The sequence below is a fragment of the Drosophila tropicalis genome, unplaced genomic scaffold (assembly GCF_018151085.1).
Source record: "Drosophila tropicalis isolate 14030-0801.00 unplaced genomic scaffold, ASM1815108v1 contig_845, whole genome shotgun sequence".
Lineage (NCBI taxonomy): Eukaryota > Metazoa > Arthropoda > Insecta > Diptera > Drosophilidae > Drosophila > Drosophila tropicalis.
The window spans coordinates 9,234,132-9,250,477 of NW_027173338.1; the positions used below are offsets into that span (position 1 = coordinate 9,234,132).

Sequence of the window (16,346 nt, forward strand, 5' to 3'; positions counted from 1 at the left end):
TAACTACGACTATCACGCATTTTGTATACCCTTACAAATGTTCTTTCTACTCCTTTTCTACCAAAAGTGGAAAACCTATTTTATAAAGAGTTCAATGTACACAGCAGAATGTCTTACAAACTTAATAATTACAATTTGGCAAATACGAACAGTAAAATTTGCCTAGAAAATAAGAAATTTCCATTTTGGAACAATGAATGCTGTATAAAATAGTGTCTCGATTTTAATATATCCGAGACTTTCAACGCCTGCAGGATATTGTATATATTCTGTTCTTTATATGGCCGGAGATACTTTTTATGCTTTGCACACGTCTAAACAAAATGAATGTACCTGTTTAAACACTCATCGATTAATGATATCGCGCTACTTTTACATACACATACGTATCTATGTATAATTATATATATGTGAATATCGAAGGCAATATTTTATTAAGTATCAAAGCTTAGTCGACTTGCGCACTAAGCACATCACTTCGATTCCAGAATGAATATCTTTCGGTTTGCTGGAGACTTGACGCATGTGTTTGCCATTGCCATATTATTACTGAAAATATGGAAGACGCGTTCTTGTGCCGGAATATCTGGCAAATCGCAGATACTGTTTGCACTGGTCTATGTAACGCGTTATTTGGATCTTTTTACGACGTACGTGAGCCTTTACAATTCGGTGTTGAAGGTGCTCTTTGTGGCCACATCTGGAATTACGGTCTTCTTGATTTACGTTCATTACAAAAAAACCTATGAACACGATCTTGACTTATTTCGCATTGAGTTATTACTGCTGCCTTGCGCCGTTCTCTCCTTGGTTATAAATCATGAGAATACCGTAGAGGAAGTGTTCTGGACATTTTCAATCTATTTGGAATCGGTTGCCATTGTACCACAGCTGTTTATGGTCAAGAAGTCAGGAGAGATCGAAAAATTTATGATTCATTATTTGATTGCTTTTGGCTCTTACCGAGCCATTTACTTGATAAACTGGGTTTATCGCTACATAGTGGAGTCGCATTATGATCTGATTGCGATCTTCGCTGGAATAGTACAGACAATTATATGTAAGTACATAATTTTATTTTTTAAATTTAATAACTATAAAAAATCAAAAAAAAAAAAAAAAAAAACAGATGTACTTGGTTTCTTCCTATTGCGCGGTGTGAATATTGATGTTAACGATAAAGAAAATGAACCACAGTCTCCGAAAAAGGAAAGTCCTCTCGAGCCAAAGTGGATCCCACCTCCGGGTATTAGTAATGGTCCAGCTGAAGTGCACAAACTCGTGAAAGTTGCCATTCCTTCAACAACTGCTCCTAACGAGGAATAATCTTTAACGCTGGAAGAACATTCTCCAACCATGATGCTTGTGGCTGCAGTTTATTTTATTTTTTACTAACATTTATTATACTATTGTAATCTTCTGAAAGGTTCTTTAAATGTAGAAACTATCTTATATGTATGTATACTCAACAAAGGAGTGTTTTTGAAGCAAAATAAAACTTTCCATTCGACAGCAAAAATGTATGTATAATTTTAAACAACTTCAGTTCTGAATGGTTTTCAGATATATGTACATTTATTACTTAGTATTTGTTTAGGTTTGTAATTTCTTTTATAAATTTATTTTTTTTTGATCAGCCGATATAGTCATGTACGTCTGCATAAACACCAAGATCACCCAATTTGGTATTGACGGTTGTTTCAAATTTTTGGCCCGCCTTCTTCCGCCTCTGTTGCGAATACATTTGTATATATGTATTTAACTCAAAGCTCGGCTTGTGTAAAAAAAGAATACATAAATAATATTATGTATAAGTAATATTGCAATTTTTCCTCACAAACTTAAAATTTATTTTGTTTTCTTCGCAAAAATCTTATAAAATTATTGTACTTGATTAACTATAAATTCACCAGAAAATTTGATTTTTTTACTATTATCAGAAAGGTCAATATAGGGTGAGTACAATTGTAATGAAAAATTGACTCGGCATTCCCAAGAATAGAAAAAAATACTGTTATCAATTTTTAGCCTCATATGTATATTCGAAACATTTCTAGGAAACTGATTGCCTGACTGTCGCTTTGAATACATTTAGGCTCTTTTGTTAGAGTTCTTATTTTCAAATAATTTCTCTATATAAATGATATAGTTGGCCATTATTTTCCATTACCATAATATTAAACTATAACTTGTAATACGTTACGATTCTGGCATTTCGATTTATTAATTTACCACCCATCGAGTTTTACACAGCAATCGTGTTATAGTTGAGTAGATAAGTATCTACATATGTATTTAATTGTGTAAATATGTGTTTAATCTTGCTCATGTACATAAATCTAAATGTGTAATCTTACGCTGTTTGTCGATGTAAATGGTTCTTAAATATTAACAAAATACAACTAATAAATTGAGCCAATTGCGAGTTGTCGGACCCGTGTAAGTCATAGAGAATATTAATAAATACTGCAGCCCTGTTTTGTCAATAAACAATAAGTTCCAATCCACGACTCAGTTGTTCATATGCGGCCACGTCACTTTGCTCTCTTTGCTTCTCTCTCTGTCTCTTTGTGCTGACATTCTACGTAGAAGCTTGGCGAGAAGGCGGTGAAGCCGAAAAGTTTTTTTTTTAGCTCGTTGGCAGTAAATGTACATACAAAAGTGAAAATTAAACAAAACTTTGAAAACGTATGTTCAAATAAAATAGTCGACACGGCAGAAACTTTTTAACAAATTTGGTTTTTTCTGTTTTCACGCAGGTGTGTACGAAGGAGCAAGAGTGAGAGGGAAAACTCGAGAGAACATCGTAATCAAGCTAAAATAAAAACATCGTCCAATACGTATCCGCTTCCAGAATGAATATCTTTCGGTTTGCCGGAGACTTGTCTCATGTGTTTGCCATTATAATATTATTACTGAAAATATGGAAGACCCGGTCGTGTGCCGGCATATCTGGCAAGTCGCAGATATTGTTCGCAGTGGTCTATCTGACACGTTACTTGGATCTCTTTACGACATACGTGAGTCTCTACAATTCGGTGATGAAGGTGCTCTTCCTGGCCACATCTGGAGCAACAGTTTATTTGATGTATGTGAAGTTTAAGGCGACCTATGATCATAATCACGACTCATTCCGGGTTGAGTTCCTGCTCATACCCTGCGCCCTGCTCTCCCTAGTTATAAATCACGAGTTCACCGTTATGGAGTTGCTTTGGACGTTTTCCATTTATTTGGAATCGGTTGCCATACTGCCGCAACTGTTTTTGGTTAGCAAGACCGGAGAGGCTGAATCTATAACGAGTCATTATTTGTTCGCCCTTGGCTCCTACCGTGCACTCTACTTGCTGAACTGGGTGTATCGTTTTATGGTGGAGTCTCACTATGACTTGATTGCGATCTTCGCTGGAATCGTTCAGACCATTCTGTATTGCGATTTCTTCTATCTATACATTACCAAAGTGCTCAAAGGCAAGAAGCTACAGCTGCCGGCATAAGTGCAGAGCGACAGCGTCCACAATTCCCTAAGCATCGTCATTTTAGAGGCAATCAGAAGGATGAGTTTAATATCATAAGTCCAAATACGAACGATGCACATGCAAGGATCGCCGAGCAAAGCGTTATTATTAGTTCTTATATTATATAACTGAAGATATACATGCAAGTACATACATATATATTGAGAGAGAAGATAATTTTGTGTTGTAAATTAGTTTATTGAACAGTAAGGATATAAAAACCCACTTCGTCATCAACATTGCAATGCAAAACCAACAACGACAAAAGGATACATAAAGATAAACCAAGTAAATACATAAATACACAATACACATTTGTTCTTAGCGGGTTAAGATCAGTAAATTTTAAATGCAAACTTCCCAATTTTTAAGTTAAAAAACCGAATTCATAATATTCATCCTAAAGAGTAATAAACCATATCGGATTCTAACTTCGAAATGTCAAGGTTAAATTAATGCTTCAGTTCCCCTGTTTTTGGAATCCATACAGTTTTCAAATTGTCCTCCCAATGCAATGTATGAATACCACATTAATATTACAGATTAGAACTGAATTTGCTGATTTTGCGATATGAGGATCAATCTAATGCCGAATCGGGTTAATTTAACAGCAATTTATTTTTTCACCGATATTAAAAATAATATTCTATCATATTCTCAGTAATTTATTTCAACTGAGTTGAAAATAAATCTGTAACAGATGTATATCTTTAGAAAAGTAGAATAACATTCAATTGAGGAAAGTGAATGGAGCGCAGCGATATTCCGAATTAAATTTTGTCATAAACTAAAACTTTGGCTTAAATAAAAAATTTTTTACATAAGTAATTATATTATATTATTCATTGGATCAATTGCATACCTATTCAAGACTCAAGAATCCACCAAAAATAATAAGGAACTGAATTCAATACGGGCGAACGGAAGAAATTTGAAGTGTATCGATATTTAATATATCACTATATCGATTAATGGCGCTTAAAATAATTTTAAAATTTTCATCAGGAATCTAAAAAGTTGTTAACAAGTTGTAACTTTGTATGCGCATTTTTTTATTTCTAGCATATTTACATAAACCAGCACTAAATAGACATTTAAAATGACTTTAAAATAGATCGACTCTGCAACTGTTGCAGTTCACTTAATAGAACCGAAATATTATAACGTAATCTTTGAAACATTTCCAATGGCAACTCCAACGTTCGATGCTTTCCATTTGATAATTTAAAGTGCAACACTATTGTTGGATTATCGAATTTTGTCATGCTAAATAAGGAAAATATAAAACTTTAGTACAACGTCCAAATGACAAATCCAAATTTAAGTTTACCTAGAACTTAATGAAAGGTTTATCCGCCACTGTAGCCCTCCACTAATTTTTACTCGCTCCACTTTGGTTTCTGCAAAATTCTTCGTCAGTATTGTCCTGTGATTAATGAGGATCTTACAAATGTCATCCACGCACTCGTCTGTGAAGCTACAATTTTTAAGTATAGAAAAATATTAAATTTTTTTATTTTAAGTAATGCGTAAAGGACAAAGATATATCAATATTAAGTGGTTAGAAAACTAAACTAAACTGGACCAAGAGTCCTAACATTGGAACAGGAGTAAGGCACCACAGCTGATTGGACTCTTTGCGGGACTCCAGTGGGAGTCATAAGATATATACCTCAGATCTTCCTTTAGGCACTGCCGTAACTCTTGCTCCTTATTTTCACTTGAACGAAGAAAATGTTGCATTATCGTGTAAATTAACGTGAACAATTCACAGAAATTTTCAGGGACTTCGTGTCCTGCATTTGATAATTTGTTTATTGCAAGAGCCAAGATATTGGGTGATGACTTTTTGTTTTCTATATAATGCACGGAAACCTGAATTAAAACACGCAGCACGGATTTATTCAATTGGGGGACAAACACAACATATGGTCGTGCGCTTTTTATCAAGTTATTTCGAAAAGAATCCATTGTTTTTATTATCTATTGTTTTTCTCCATTGAACAGGGTTGTCATTGCTGGCAGGTAATACAACTCAAACATGTTCGTAACGTAAAGTAAGGTCAACTCAAACATGTTGCAGATCGTGAAAACAACTCGAACATAAAAACGCGAAATTGTAAATAAGTAAATATTGTTATTTCGAATTTTTTCGCTATGGTAAGATAAACGTTTAGTTAAAAACAGTTAAAAGATAGTAACAATGAATTTATTCTCTGCAGTTGCCATTGTCCCTATTAAAGACCGCACAGAGCCACCCTATGGTAAGATAAATTGATTAACTCGTCTTTGTGCCTGTTTCTAGTTATTTATTTTGTATTCATTCTGTAAAATAAATCTTTTTAGTTGGTGGAATTAAAGAATGGTGAGACCTACAATGGACATTTGGTGAGCTGCGATTCCTGGATGAATATAAATCTCCGCGATGTCATTTGCACCTCAAAGGTGTGTATGAGAACATGAATGAATGTGATAAGATGCCGGTTAATCTAATTAAATAGGAACTTTCTAAAGACACCCCTCTATACAAAGATCTTGAAGAAAAAATTTCAAATGTATTCTCTATTTGACAGGACGGCGATCGGTTTTGGCGAATGCCAGAATGCTATATACGTGGGAGTACGATCAAATATTTGCGAATTCCTGATGAAGTAATTGATATGGTCAAGGAGGATGCACAAGCCAAGTCACGAAATCGTGGGGAGCTTAACAAAAATCGTGGTGGTAATTCGCAACAAAACCAAAATCAGCGTGCGGTCCGCAGCGGCAACAGAAATAATTTCAACAATCGCGGTGGACAAGGCGGCGGCCCTGGTCTAGGCAATGGAGGAATGCGCTCTGGCGGCTCTGGTCAGGGAAATCGGCTTCTTGCTCAGAATAACAAAAATAGAAAATAGTATTTGGAGTAGATTTATACAAATTACTTTTATACATGCATAAATACATTTAAAGATTATTTCTGAAATTCCTTGCCAATGGTAAACTATTTTAACTGGGATATAGGCAATCAATGCCTATCGCCTTAGAACGTGCGAAAAATCAAATTTTTGTCATAATTTACCAAGTATATACATATGTACATACATAAGAGAAGCATGTTTTTAAATCTAATGTCAATACTGATAAAGAAATATGCTTACTGTGAGTGTTATTGAAAATCAAAGTAAGTAAATAGTTGTCAATGCATCTCTTTTGTTTGGAAAAAAACCTAATGAGACATAAAACTCAAGGCTTTTATTTACATTGGTTTGTTTAAGGAGATAACTTTTTCGACTATATACCACAATTATTTCCGCTTTCAATGCTTTGTTTAATTTGTATTATCAAAGTAAATGAAACTGCGATTAGACTTATGTATAAGCTCGTGTTTTGATATAGTAGTATACATTTGTTGAAAACAATTACATAGAATCGTTTGTACATAATCCGTTGGGTATAAATACAGAAGGCGACAAAAGCTTTTGATTAGTTATTTCCTAGCTGCGAAGGCGACTGATAGCAAAAATGTTTAACAAGTGTTCCGTGTTTGTAGCCCTTATCTGCATTGGGTTCGTCTCATGCTCTACTGTGGTTAGACGTGATGCTCCCGCAAAGGAAGTTACCCTTCAGAGTGCCATTGATGACACAAATGCATTTTTCCTAAAGCTATTCAATGTCACCAGCAACGAGGAGGCTGAAAAGAAACTCAAGGAGGGTGGTCAAAATTTGATATCCAGTGCTGATGCCTTCTTTGGAAAGATTAAGACCGAGGTAAATTATTTGAAAATCATTACACAAGAACTTGGATTAATATGAACAATATTTTACAGGCTGACAAATTCAAAGATTCTGAGGCCTTCAAGAGCCTGCACGACAGTGCTGTCGCCTTTGGAGAAGATCTAAAGAAGAAGCATCCTCAAACCGCTGCCGATGTCGAGGATGTGGGCAAATCGCTTTCTGCTTTGACCTCCAAAATTGGTGGTCTGGGCGATACCGAAGAAGCAAAACAGTTGAACGCATTGGGCCAAGCATTCGCTAGTGAAATCGCAAAGGCAGCGACTAACTTGTTCTCTGTTGGCAAAGCTCCACAATAAATTTAATCAATGACACTGCATATTTAACTTTATTATTTTCTATCTTAAATCGATTTCGTATTCTAGACCAACATCAATCAGTTTCCAAACGCTTTAGCAATGGTTCTTTAATGTTGTAGCGTTTTTCCATTTCCTAAAGACAGAATTGATAAATTTAGTATTGATTGTTGATTGAGTTAGAAACATGCATATATGGTACCTTGCAAAATTTGACATCTAATTGACAGATCGCCTGCTGGGCTTCAGCTTGAAGAAGTTCGCTTCTTTCGTTGGCGACAACATGAACTTGGGGATATCCATCGTCGTCATTTGAGAGCGCTATCATGTTTTCCTTGATTAGGAATGACACTTGCAAGCCATTTTGAACGGTTTCCATAAAGTTATTTGGATTGCATATTAATTTATAATAGGGTATAGGCTGATTGTTGCCGCTGCGAAATATTCGACGGATCTGTTTCAAAGTATGTGAAACTGCTGCTGACCCTTCATCTTTGCGTTCCAGCTTATCACTTGTTTTAGGACGCTTCTCTGCCGTCTAATAACGAAGGAAAAAACACAAATAATCATATTAATTTCTGATAACCTAGTCTAGTTTTATTATCACTAGAAAAACGTATATTCATCATACCCCGAGGTCCAGTGAGTAGTCTGTACAGTTTGAACAATATAAAGATTTAAATAAGTACAGATAGAAATATTTCAATAGTTGAACACTGAGAGCAAGTGGCCATGGATTGAATGCTGATATGAAACATAGTTCCAAACTGTTGTTTTCTTTAACCTCGACGCGTTTTTTGGAATATTAAGATTTCTAGTTTTATATTTGAAAAGTGAGACTTAAACCCGGAACTTACAATCGTTTTAGATTTTCGTTGAGCTCGCTGCTTTAATGTTGTCTGTTTCGGCTTAACGTCAATAAAAGGCAGCATACTGTCATTGGTATAGATAGGATTCCCAATCTGAATAGCCAGGCCACATATGGCATTCCAATCTTCCACTTCATTGAATACTAAATTATTCTGGCATCATAAACAAATGGAGTCAATTAATCAATAATGACACTATAATTGGATACTTACAATTGCATTGCAAAACATTACGTCTGAGAAATTTGAATTATTTTGAAATGATTTTCCAACCACTTCATGATTGCGTCGCAAGAGTTCCGTGTCCAGAAGAAGTTCCGAACAGTTTGCGCTTCGTTTTTCATGACCTCTAACCAAATCCTCCGCTTGGGTAATTATATTTTCAATGGCAGTAATTGAATCCCCGAATGTGTTACGTTCAATGTGTTGCTCTAAACGTGGTTTAAATGATATATTAAACACTTTATCTTCATGTATTAGTTTATCAAAATGACATACCGATTTCAATATTTTTCTCTATTAAATTTTGCAAGCGTATTATTCTGTCATCTTGTTGGGATTCTTGGATTGAAGCTTCCATTTGCGAGTCCATATTTTGGTAACTAGTCTATCATTTATTATAATTCCGCTAAAAATAAACATATTCTTTTGTTAATTGCACAAAACTAGGCGCACACGTAGTCTTGATCAATTTCGTTTGCTGTCGAATTTATGTATGTACATACCTTTAGGCTGAGTATCTGGAGTAAATTTATAAAGAAACTTTTGTAGACGATAATCCTTACCCTTTTTTTATTCAACATTGAACAGGGTTGTCAGTTTTGAGGTTTTATCCCTTCGAACTAAACAAAACAGGTTCGTGTTGTACTCCCGGCTTGCAACATTTTGTACGATAAGCATGATTTCTTATCGATAGTTATCGGTAGTGACGACATTATTTATCACCGACTAATCGTTAGCTGCAATAGCGGAGACTACAACCAGTCGCCTTTAAATTTTTGCCGGTAACAACGTAAAAAACTTTTATAAGTTATTTTACTGTATCTTTTTTGTTCTTGTTAAGCGTCGTGTTTATTTTTCTTAATAGTCCTTCATAGCCATTTGAGCAAAGAAAAATGGTACTTGTAGTTGGACACACGAAACGCTTTTTTTTTTTTAACGTTCATAACATTATTATGTTTCACTTTAAACATCTTTAAAAAAGCTTACCTTTGCTAGATTACGAAGAAGCAGGCAGCTTCTTCAACAAATCTATGTTATCTTATTAATATTACAAAATATTTGAACTTGATTTCAACATGGTATTAAAAGCAGTAATAGATATCTATTTATTGTAGTCCGCCTACATCTTGTTAGAAAAGCAAAACAGTTCTTTAAGTACATTTTTAAATGAATTTCGTACAAATCGTTCTATAATGGATACATATGAGAAAACATTTCAAGAAAAATAAACTATAAAAATACATTTGTGAATATTGGGTTGAGTGCTTTTCTAATATCTGGACACTTCAGTTGTTGTTCAGAACTCAAAACGGCACATACGTTTTCCAACGACTCGCTCTCTTTGTATCTGATTCAAAATTGTTTCAAATATTCAAAGGATATCAACATGAAGCTAACATGGTTAAGGTAATAAAATAACTAAAAGAAATTTTCAGCATCACTATTAATTTTGTAATTATTTTGCTTTTTTTTCAGGATAATTTATATAGTTACCTTTTTTTGGTTAATTACCTTAAGAATTTCTGAAGCTTTGGCAGATACAGAAAACCATGCCCTAAACGACACTCAGTCTCTTGAAAAGTCCAGTTTAAGCGAGGACTCCTATGATGATTATAACGACTATATAGATGAAACAGAAACCAACAAGCAATCACATCCCCGTAATAATACCACCTTAAAACGAGTGGGTGTCACCTATTCTTGGGATCGATGGGAAAAGTGGAGCAAGTGTTCCACAACCTGTGTTCAGATTAAAAGGAGAAAATGCATTCAACGGTAAGGAAAAGATAATTCATTATATTCCCCCAATTAATATTTGTCAAAATGTTCAACTTCTTGTCAGAATCAAAAATGATACAAGCTCAATGGAACTCGAGAAGAGTTTTTATCCCGACACTAAGGGTATGGAAAAATTTGGTTGTTTCGGAATACTAAAACGTTATAGACTATGCAAGGACGAACGTTGCAAGGCCAGCAAACAGCGTCTAAGGGACTCCCAATGTGAGAATTTTAATGCAACACCTTATCGGGAAAAGTTTTACACATGGATCGGTTATGAGAAGGAGCACGACGAGTGTACATTATATTGCCGAGCCAATGGTTTTGATTTGTTTGTTAATATGAATCAATCAGTTACCGATGGAACTCCTTGCAATCGTCCTGCTGTCTACTACACACATTTCTATAGACGGAGAGCTGTGTGTGTTGAGGGCATTTGTCGGGTAAGTGAATAAAACTCTTTGTTTTAATTGAATAGTGCATTTATTACTTAAGCTAAAACAAAGCAGTATTTAGGCTAAGCAGGGTCGAAATTTAAAAAAAATGAGGCCAAGAGAACGTACGTAAGACAATAGATAAAAGAAATTGGGGCTTAAGTTTTTTATGGATAGATTGATTGAATTTGGCACTTAGTTGAAATACTGGATCCATTACTATGAATACCTGAATTGCTTAGACTGATACTAATTTAATTTAAAAAAGGGTAGCAAGTCGGTAAATCCGGCCCTGATCGTATTGACTTGGTTTTTTATTTGGAAAAATATCGAACAAAATTCGTCTACGTTTTTATCTTAAAATGAAAATTCGATTTGGCCCTAATGTGCATATTAATACATATCTATAATGGTGTTTTGTAGGCCTTTGGAAATAAATATATGTACATATGTATATCTACTTGTCCGTATTATGACCCGGAAAGAAATTAATTGACGTCATGTGTAATCCTCATTGACTTGGCGCGTTTTATTTGAAGTGGCATCTGTTTTTAATTTTTTGCAAAAATGAAGAATCTTTAAACGTTTTCTTCAAATGCCGAATATTTTGATGTCTATCTCATATTGAGTTCAATGACACTTTGAATGGTCCTGAATATTGAAAACAAATAGGTTTGTCATTAAGATCCTTAATTCATTCATAAACTTTTACTGAGAAAGCATATAAATTTTCGTTTCGTTTAGGCCATAAAAACTTTCTTCATTCTATTTTTGAAGTCGCCAACCAAGTAACCAAGATATTTTTTGATAAGCAGTCAGGCATTCGTATAGGCCATAACCCGTCATTATTGCCAAATCGGTTGAAAACCATTCTTTTGCAAGGCGGAGACATGCAAATCGTTTCAATAGCCATTAGCTTTTGCCTCAAGCCATTCAAGCTCCAAGCGTGTTGACGCTGTCGCACAGTGGGCAATTTGTCTGAATTAGAGTAAGAAATTTAATTACAAGAAGAAACCTTTAACACAATCAAACAATGAACAAGACAGGACTTAATAATTTCCGTTTTTTTCTGGCTTATAATTCGCAACTAGTTTTGGGGGTGACACTAAACATATATATATGGATAGTAGATTGAATTACCCAAAATCTCCCACTGTGTGTCGACCACACAAATGCAAGTGCCTCTTGCAATAAATCTTAATTAATACCGTTTGCCAGTAATTGTTTAACATATATACACACACACACACACATACAAGGCAAAGACTTTTCGATTTCTCCTATTTGTAATTCAATTCGTATCAGGAAACAAAATTAACTCTACTTGTTAACAAGAAGAGGAAAGAGCTACATTCATCGGACTTCTGTTGGCATGACCCAATTATCACTTGATAATTACGCTACTTAAAAATAAGATGAAAAAAAAAGAAGAAAAATTGTGGAAATATTCAAGTGACTTGAATCTATTTCTTTGATATGTGAAGTGGAATTTTTGTCTAACAGAAGAATATTTCATTTCTCAAACCGAAATGGGTAAATGCGTTTTTTGTTCTACAGATATTTATTCAATTGTTAACAAAATATACTTCAAAATGATTGGGTAAAACTTTTTTATAGTCTTTTAACTACAACTAAGTACTTCCGATATCATAAAAACAATTATTTTGAAATCCTGTTCTTGTCAAGCCCTTTTTTCAGAGGACTTTGTGGGCAGGAGCATAGGGCTAGGTACTTATCCATTGATCTGTGTGGAATATGTTGATAAATTAAGAAGTAAAAATTTGTGGTTTTTAATAATAAAATTTATCATCTTCAGGCTGTGCATACAAGCGGCTCAATTCGTCCAGCTACCTCAAGTGATAGCCAGACAAAGTGTGGTTCGGTTCTGTGCCAACATTTCTCTGGGGTATTTAATAAATCTGAACTGGCGACAGATTACAATTATATTGCCACTATACCTATTGGGGCTATGAATTTGTCTGTGAAGCAACGGAAGCAAAACGAAAACTTATTTGGTAAGTAGAACTTGATTTTATATCTGAGAGATGCTAATACTATTTGATTTCCAGCCCTAAAGACATCCGATGGTGAGTTTGTTATAAATGGGAATCGTCATAACCTAACCAACAGTGGGTTATACAAGGTCAATGAGGATGTGTACGACTATAAAAGGAACAAATCGTCCCTTACAGCAAGAGGACCACTTAATAGGGCAGCAATTTTAATGGTGAGTTCAATTCCAAAGGATAATTTGTTCCGATTAATGTGTTTCTTTTTTTGTAGTATTTGGTAAACGAAGCGAATTCCACAAATGATGTGGAATATAATTACACGATACCAATACCATCTGCATCCGTGGCGGATGAGGAACTCCAAACCGTTTGGGATGAGACGGGTAAACCAATAAATGAAACAGATGATGGGACAGCTATACGGTCAAAGGATCGTCGCCATCGACGCTTCAAGTGGAAATTGTTGGGCTTTGGGGAGTGCAATCGATCCTGTGGTCCTGGCACACAAACACCAATATTTCGTTGCATACCCCAACGCGAGTCGAGCGAACGTTATTATTCGCCAAGACATTGTGCTTCCAGTGAGAAGCCCACATTCAATGACGACATCTATCTATGTAATCGTGGACTTTGTCCAGCCTTTTGGCGTCCAAGTAATTTCAGCGAATGCAAGTGTCCTTTGGGTAGTCCCAATGGCTGGAAGACACAGCAGTTTCAGTGCATGCAGGAGCAAATCAAGGGTAATGTGATACAAGTAAATGACACATTATGCACTGCCAGAAAAGAGGCTGAGGTTCCATGTGATTGCCATCAGCGGGAAGAAACGCCAAAGCAAAGTTCTGATCCATCTACGCAGACATTGAGGCGCAATGCACGCGACAGTCAATCGTCTAGCGTTTGGCTTATGTCTGAGTGGATGGGTCTATGTACGGAGAGTAATTGCTTTTTAAAAGCCAATCAACATCGATCCATTTACTGTGCTCGCTCCATGCCAAAAGGAGACCTTTGTGATCCACAAACGATGCCAAAAATCATACAGCCCTGTCAGCAGGACTGTAAGCAATCTATTGCCTTTTGGGTTGCCTCCGAATGGGGTAATTGCACAGGCGATTGCTTTAATTTGCACAGGAATCGCGTAGTTCTATGCATTAGCAATGGACAAGTTGTCGACAATGGGAATTGCAACCATTGGCAAAGGCCCGGTGATTCACGTCGTTGTATGCAGAGTGAGGTCGATTATTGTGGTCCCCGTTGGCACTATTCCGAATGGTCTGAGGTTCGTTGGTCCCAAATCTTTTCAAATTGATTTACCATTCATGGCATTGATTTCTCCCATATCCTTACAGTGCTCCCGTTCGTGTGGCAAGGGAGTGAGACAAAGGCAGGTGGAATGTCTGGACTACAATTGGAAGCGTAATGCCCTTATAAAATCATCAAATTGCCCAATAACCAAAAGGGAACCCATTTTCGGTACTTGTCATACACCCTGCGAAGGTATTTCAATTACAAAACTCATTTCAAATGTGAAAGATTATACATAATTACTTTTTCACATTCCAGAAGAAAGCGACACCAATCCAATCAAGAACTGTGTTGATCTCTTCCTCAATTGCGGAGATATATATCGACAAAATCTTTGCTACTTAAATTACTATAAGACCTATTGCTGTCGCTCGTGCCAAGGAAAACTTTGAACTTTTGAAAACTTTTTAAAAATATATTTAAAGCTGTAGTCCAAATGTTAGTTTCAATTTTCACATAAAAATGTTTTGCTTTCGAAACAACCGCCTTTATATTCGGAGAGAGTTAAAGAGAGACTTGAATGTCTAATTATTTGAGGTTTGGATTACAATGACTTCTCTTCTATTGATTGCTGACGTCAACATCTATTGGATAATCGTTTTAATTGACCTTTTTCTTTGATCTCTTCACATAATGTGCAAAAGGGCAATTTAAAACACATTTCGTTGATTACAAATCGTAATTAAATAACATATTAATGAAGCTTATCAAGATTTTTCTAAGCAATATTTTGAGAAGTATCTAAGTATTTACTTAAGTTGTTTAGTTCTTTTATTTATCCACTCTTGCAGAGCTCAAGGAAGAGGGAAACCCAGGGCTTTTTGAGTAAAAAGAACTAAGCGTATTTTAATCCAGGCTTAGATGTTATAGATTAGCACAAAATCTTGGCAGAGAACAGTAAGTTAACACTTATCTGAATCTGGTTTTCCAAATATTTAGTCACTCGATTATTGTCTAATTTAAGTATTTCAAATGCTTAAAATTGCGTACTTCTATAAAACATAATCTAAAAATATAGAAAAAGAACCTAACTTGGGATGTTTTATGTGTATACAAATACTATTTAAGCAAGTTAATACCCAGTAAATATAAAGAATTATTAAACCAAACATTATAATTTCTAAGAATTCAGCCACAAATGTAATTAGTCCTTGGCAATATGTGTGTCCTTCTGTCCAGAAAACTATTCTTCTATTTCATAGGGTTTTCTTAAGATAATTCCTTCTCCCGAATTAAGAACGGGCAACTATACCAGATATGTATATTTATATATTTATGTAGATCGTTAAAGCTCTGGTCTGGAAAAGTTTTCTCTGTCAGAATATGTAAAAGATTGAGTCAGAGACAAAAGATGGAACCCCAAATGAAACTATCTTTCAGTATTCAATATATTATAGACAAAAATAGTTAAAGAATTAATTATAGGTTAAGTTTTCCTAAGCCATCTGAATTCTATTTTTAGTTTTTACAATTTAATCTTCAAAATATGTATAAACTGTATAAAGAAATGTTTTAAAGTGTTTGTTATCCAAAACATGTACAAAATCTCATTCAATTGGATGAGAAAACATTTAATATACAGAAACCGATTTGTCGTCAATTTCAGGGCATCCATGAGGGTTAGAAAAGTAATTCCTATTAACTTACATGCATACTAACTAACTAGATACTTACACATGTGAAGATACATTTGTAAATATGTAAATATGTGTAATTAGAAAGAAATTTACACAAGTCTCTCAAGGAGAATGCACCTGATTATTTCTATGTAACCCACACAGAAGTCACATTTCCGCTTATGATAAAAACAATTGGTGTATTTTTTTTTTTTTTTTTTCTTTATCTACAAAGTGTGAGCAACTTAGAGTCAACAGTTTAAATAGCCTTTTGGGTTGGATTACCAAAAAAAAATAAGTACGCAACATTAGTAGGTAATATGTAGTAGTTGTTGTTGTTGTCGGTGTGCAATGTATACACTTCTATGTATGATGATCATCTGTAGCCACCATACGAAATGTTGCGCGTTCGCAGTAGAAGCACGTTTGCTTCCCGACTTTTTGGGCGTGCGCCGACAACGACAATGTCGACGAATATGCTGCCACACACAGCAAACACACAAGCACAGCATAGACTCACCACTGTT

The 16,346-nt window shown here is 35.1% G+C and overlaps 7 protein-coding genes across 8 annotated transcripts; 5 read left to right on the forward strand and 2 right to left on the reverse strand.

The window, feature by feature from the left end:
• The first annotated feature begins 451 nt into the window (after nucleotides 1–451).
• On the forward strand, nucleotides 452–1,519 carry LOC137580902 (ER lumen protein-retaining receptor-like). The gene is made up of 2 exons (XM_068295049.1): nucleotides 452–1,060; nucleotides 1,130–1,519. The coding sequence occupies exons 1-2, from the start codon at nucleotides 490–492 to the stop codon at nucleotides 1,324–1,326; spliced, it is 768 nt and encodes a 255-aa protein (XP_068151150.1). The 5' UTR covers nucleotides 452–489; the 3' UTR covers nucleotides 1,327–1,519.
• A 1,013-nt stretch (nucleotides 1,520–2,532) lies between these two features.
• On the forward strand, nucleotides 2,533–4,343 carry LOC137580970 (ER lumen protein-retaining receptor). Its single transcript, XM_068295119.1, has 2 exons — nucleotides 2,533–2,688; nucleotides 2,760–4,343. The coding sequence occupies exon 2, from the start codon at nucleotides 2,856–2,858 to the stop codon at nucleotides 3,492–3,494; it is 639 nt and encodes a 212-aa protein (XP_068151220.1). The 5' UTR covers nucleotides 2,533–2,688; nucleotides 2,760–2,855; the 3' UTR covers nucleotides 3,495–4,343.
• Nucleotides 4,344–4,550: 207 nt separating this feature from the next.
• On the reverse strand, nucleotides 4,551–5,530 carry LSm-4 (Like Sm protein 4). The gene is made up of 3 exons (XM_068295120.1): nucleotides 5,188–5,530; nucleotides 4,846–4,992; nucleotides 4,551–4,781 (listed from the first exon to the last, which is right to left on the reverse strand). The coding sequence occupies exons 1-3, from the start codon at nucleotides 5,484–5,486 to the stop codon at nucleotides 4,610–4,612; spliced, it is 618 nt and encodes a 205-aa protein (XP_068151221.1). The 5' UTR covers nucleotides 5,487–5,530; the 3' UTR covers nucleotides 4,551–4,609.
• A 54-nt stretch (nucleotides 5,531–5,584) lies between these two features.
• Nucleotides 5,585–6,480, forward strand: LOC137580972 (U6 snRNA-associated Sm-like protein LSm4). Its single transcript, XM_068295121.1, has 4 exons — nucleotides 5,585–5,675; nucleotides 5,738–5,779; nucleotides 5,862–5,960; nucleotides 6,089–6,480. Exons 1-4 carry the CDS (start codon nucleotides 5,673–5,675, stop codon nucleotides 6,410–6,412), a joined length of 468 nt encoding a protein of 155 aa, XP_068151222.1. The 5' UTR covers nucleotides 5,585–5,672; the 3' UTR covers nucleotides 6,413–6,480.
• Nucleotides 6,481–6,990: 510 nt separating this feature from the next.
• LOC137580464 (uncharacterized) lies at nucleotides 6,991–7,608 on the forward strand. The gene is made up of 2 exons (XM_068294514.1): nucleotides 6,991–7,265; nucleotides 7,325–7,608. Exons 1-2 carry the CDS (start codon nucleotides 7,020–7,022, stop codon nucleotides 7,586–7,588), a joined length of 510 nt encoding a protein of 169 aa, XP_068150615.1. The 5' UTR covers nucleotides 6,991–7,019; the 3' UTR covers nucleotides 7,589–7,608.
• On the reverse strand, nucleotides 7,599–9,324 carry Nse4 (Non-SMC element 4). Of its 2 annotated transcripts, none has more exons than XM_068294512.1 (6): nucleotides 9,180–9,324; nucleotides 8,953–9,082; nucleotides 8,668–8,885; nucleotides 8,443–8,607; nucleotides 7,788–8,123; nucleotides 7,599–7,721 (listed from the first exon to the last, which is right to left on the reverse strand). In XM_068294512.1, the coding sequence occupies exons 2-6, from the start codon at nucleotides 9,044–9,046 to the stop codon at nucleotides 7,662–7,664; spliced, it is 873 nt and encodes a 290-aa protein (XP_068150613.1). In that variant the 5' UTR covers nucleotides 9,047–9,082; nucleotides 9,180–9,324; the 3' UTR covers nucleotides 7,599–7,661. The 2 variants fall into 2 exon arrangements, with proteins under 2 accessions (XP_068150613.1, XP_068150614.1); XM_068294513.1 differs by having other exon boundaries at nucleotides 9,240–9,302.
• Nucleotides 9,325–9,985: 661 nt separating this feature from the next.
• Nucleotides 9,986–14,685, forward strand: LOC137581080 (thrombospondin type-1 domain-containing protein 4-like). The gene is made up of 8 exons (XM_068295246.1): nucleotides 9,986–10,083; nucleotides 10,153–10,452; nucleotides 10,520–10,898; nucleotides 12,706–12,904; nucleotides 12,959–13,116; nucleotides 13,173–14,177; nucleotides 14,248–14,395; nucleotides 14,462–14,685. The coding sequence occupies exons 1-8, from the start codon at nucleotides 10,064–10,066 to the stop codon at nucleotides 14,593–14,595; spliced, it is 2,343 nt and encodes a 780-aa protein (XP_068151347.1). The 5' UTR covers nucleotides 9,986–10,063; the 3' UTR covers nucleotides 14,596–14,685.
• The last annotated feature ends 1,661 nt before the right edge of the window (nucleotides 14,686–16,346 follow it).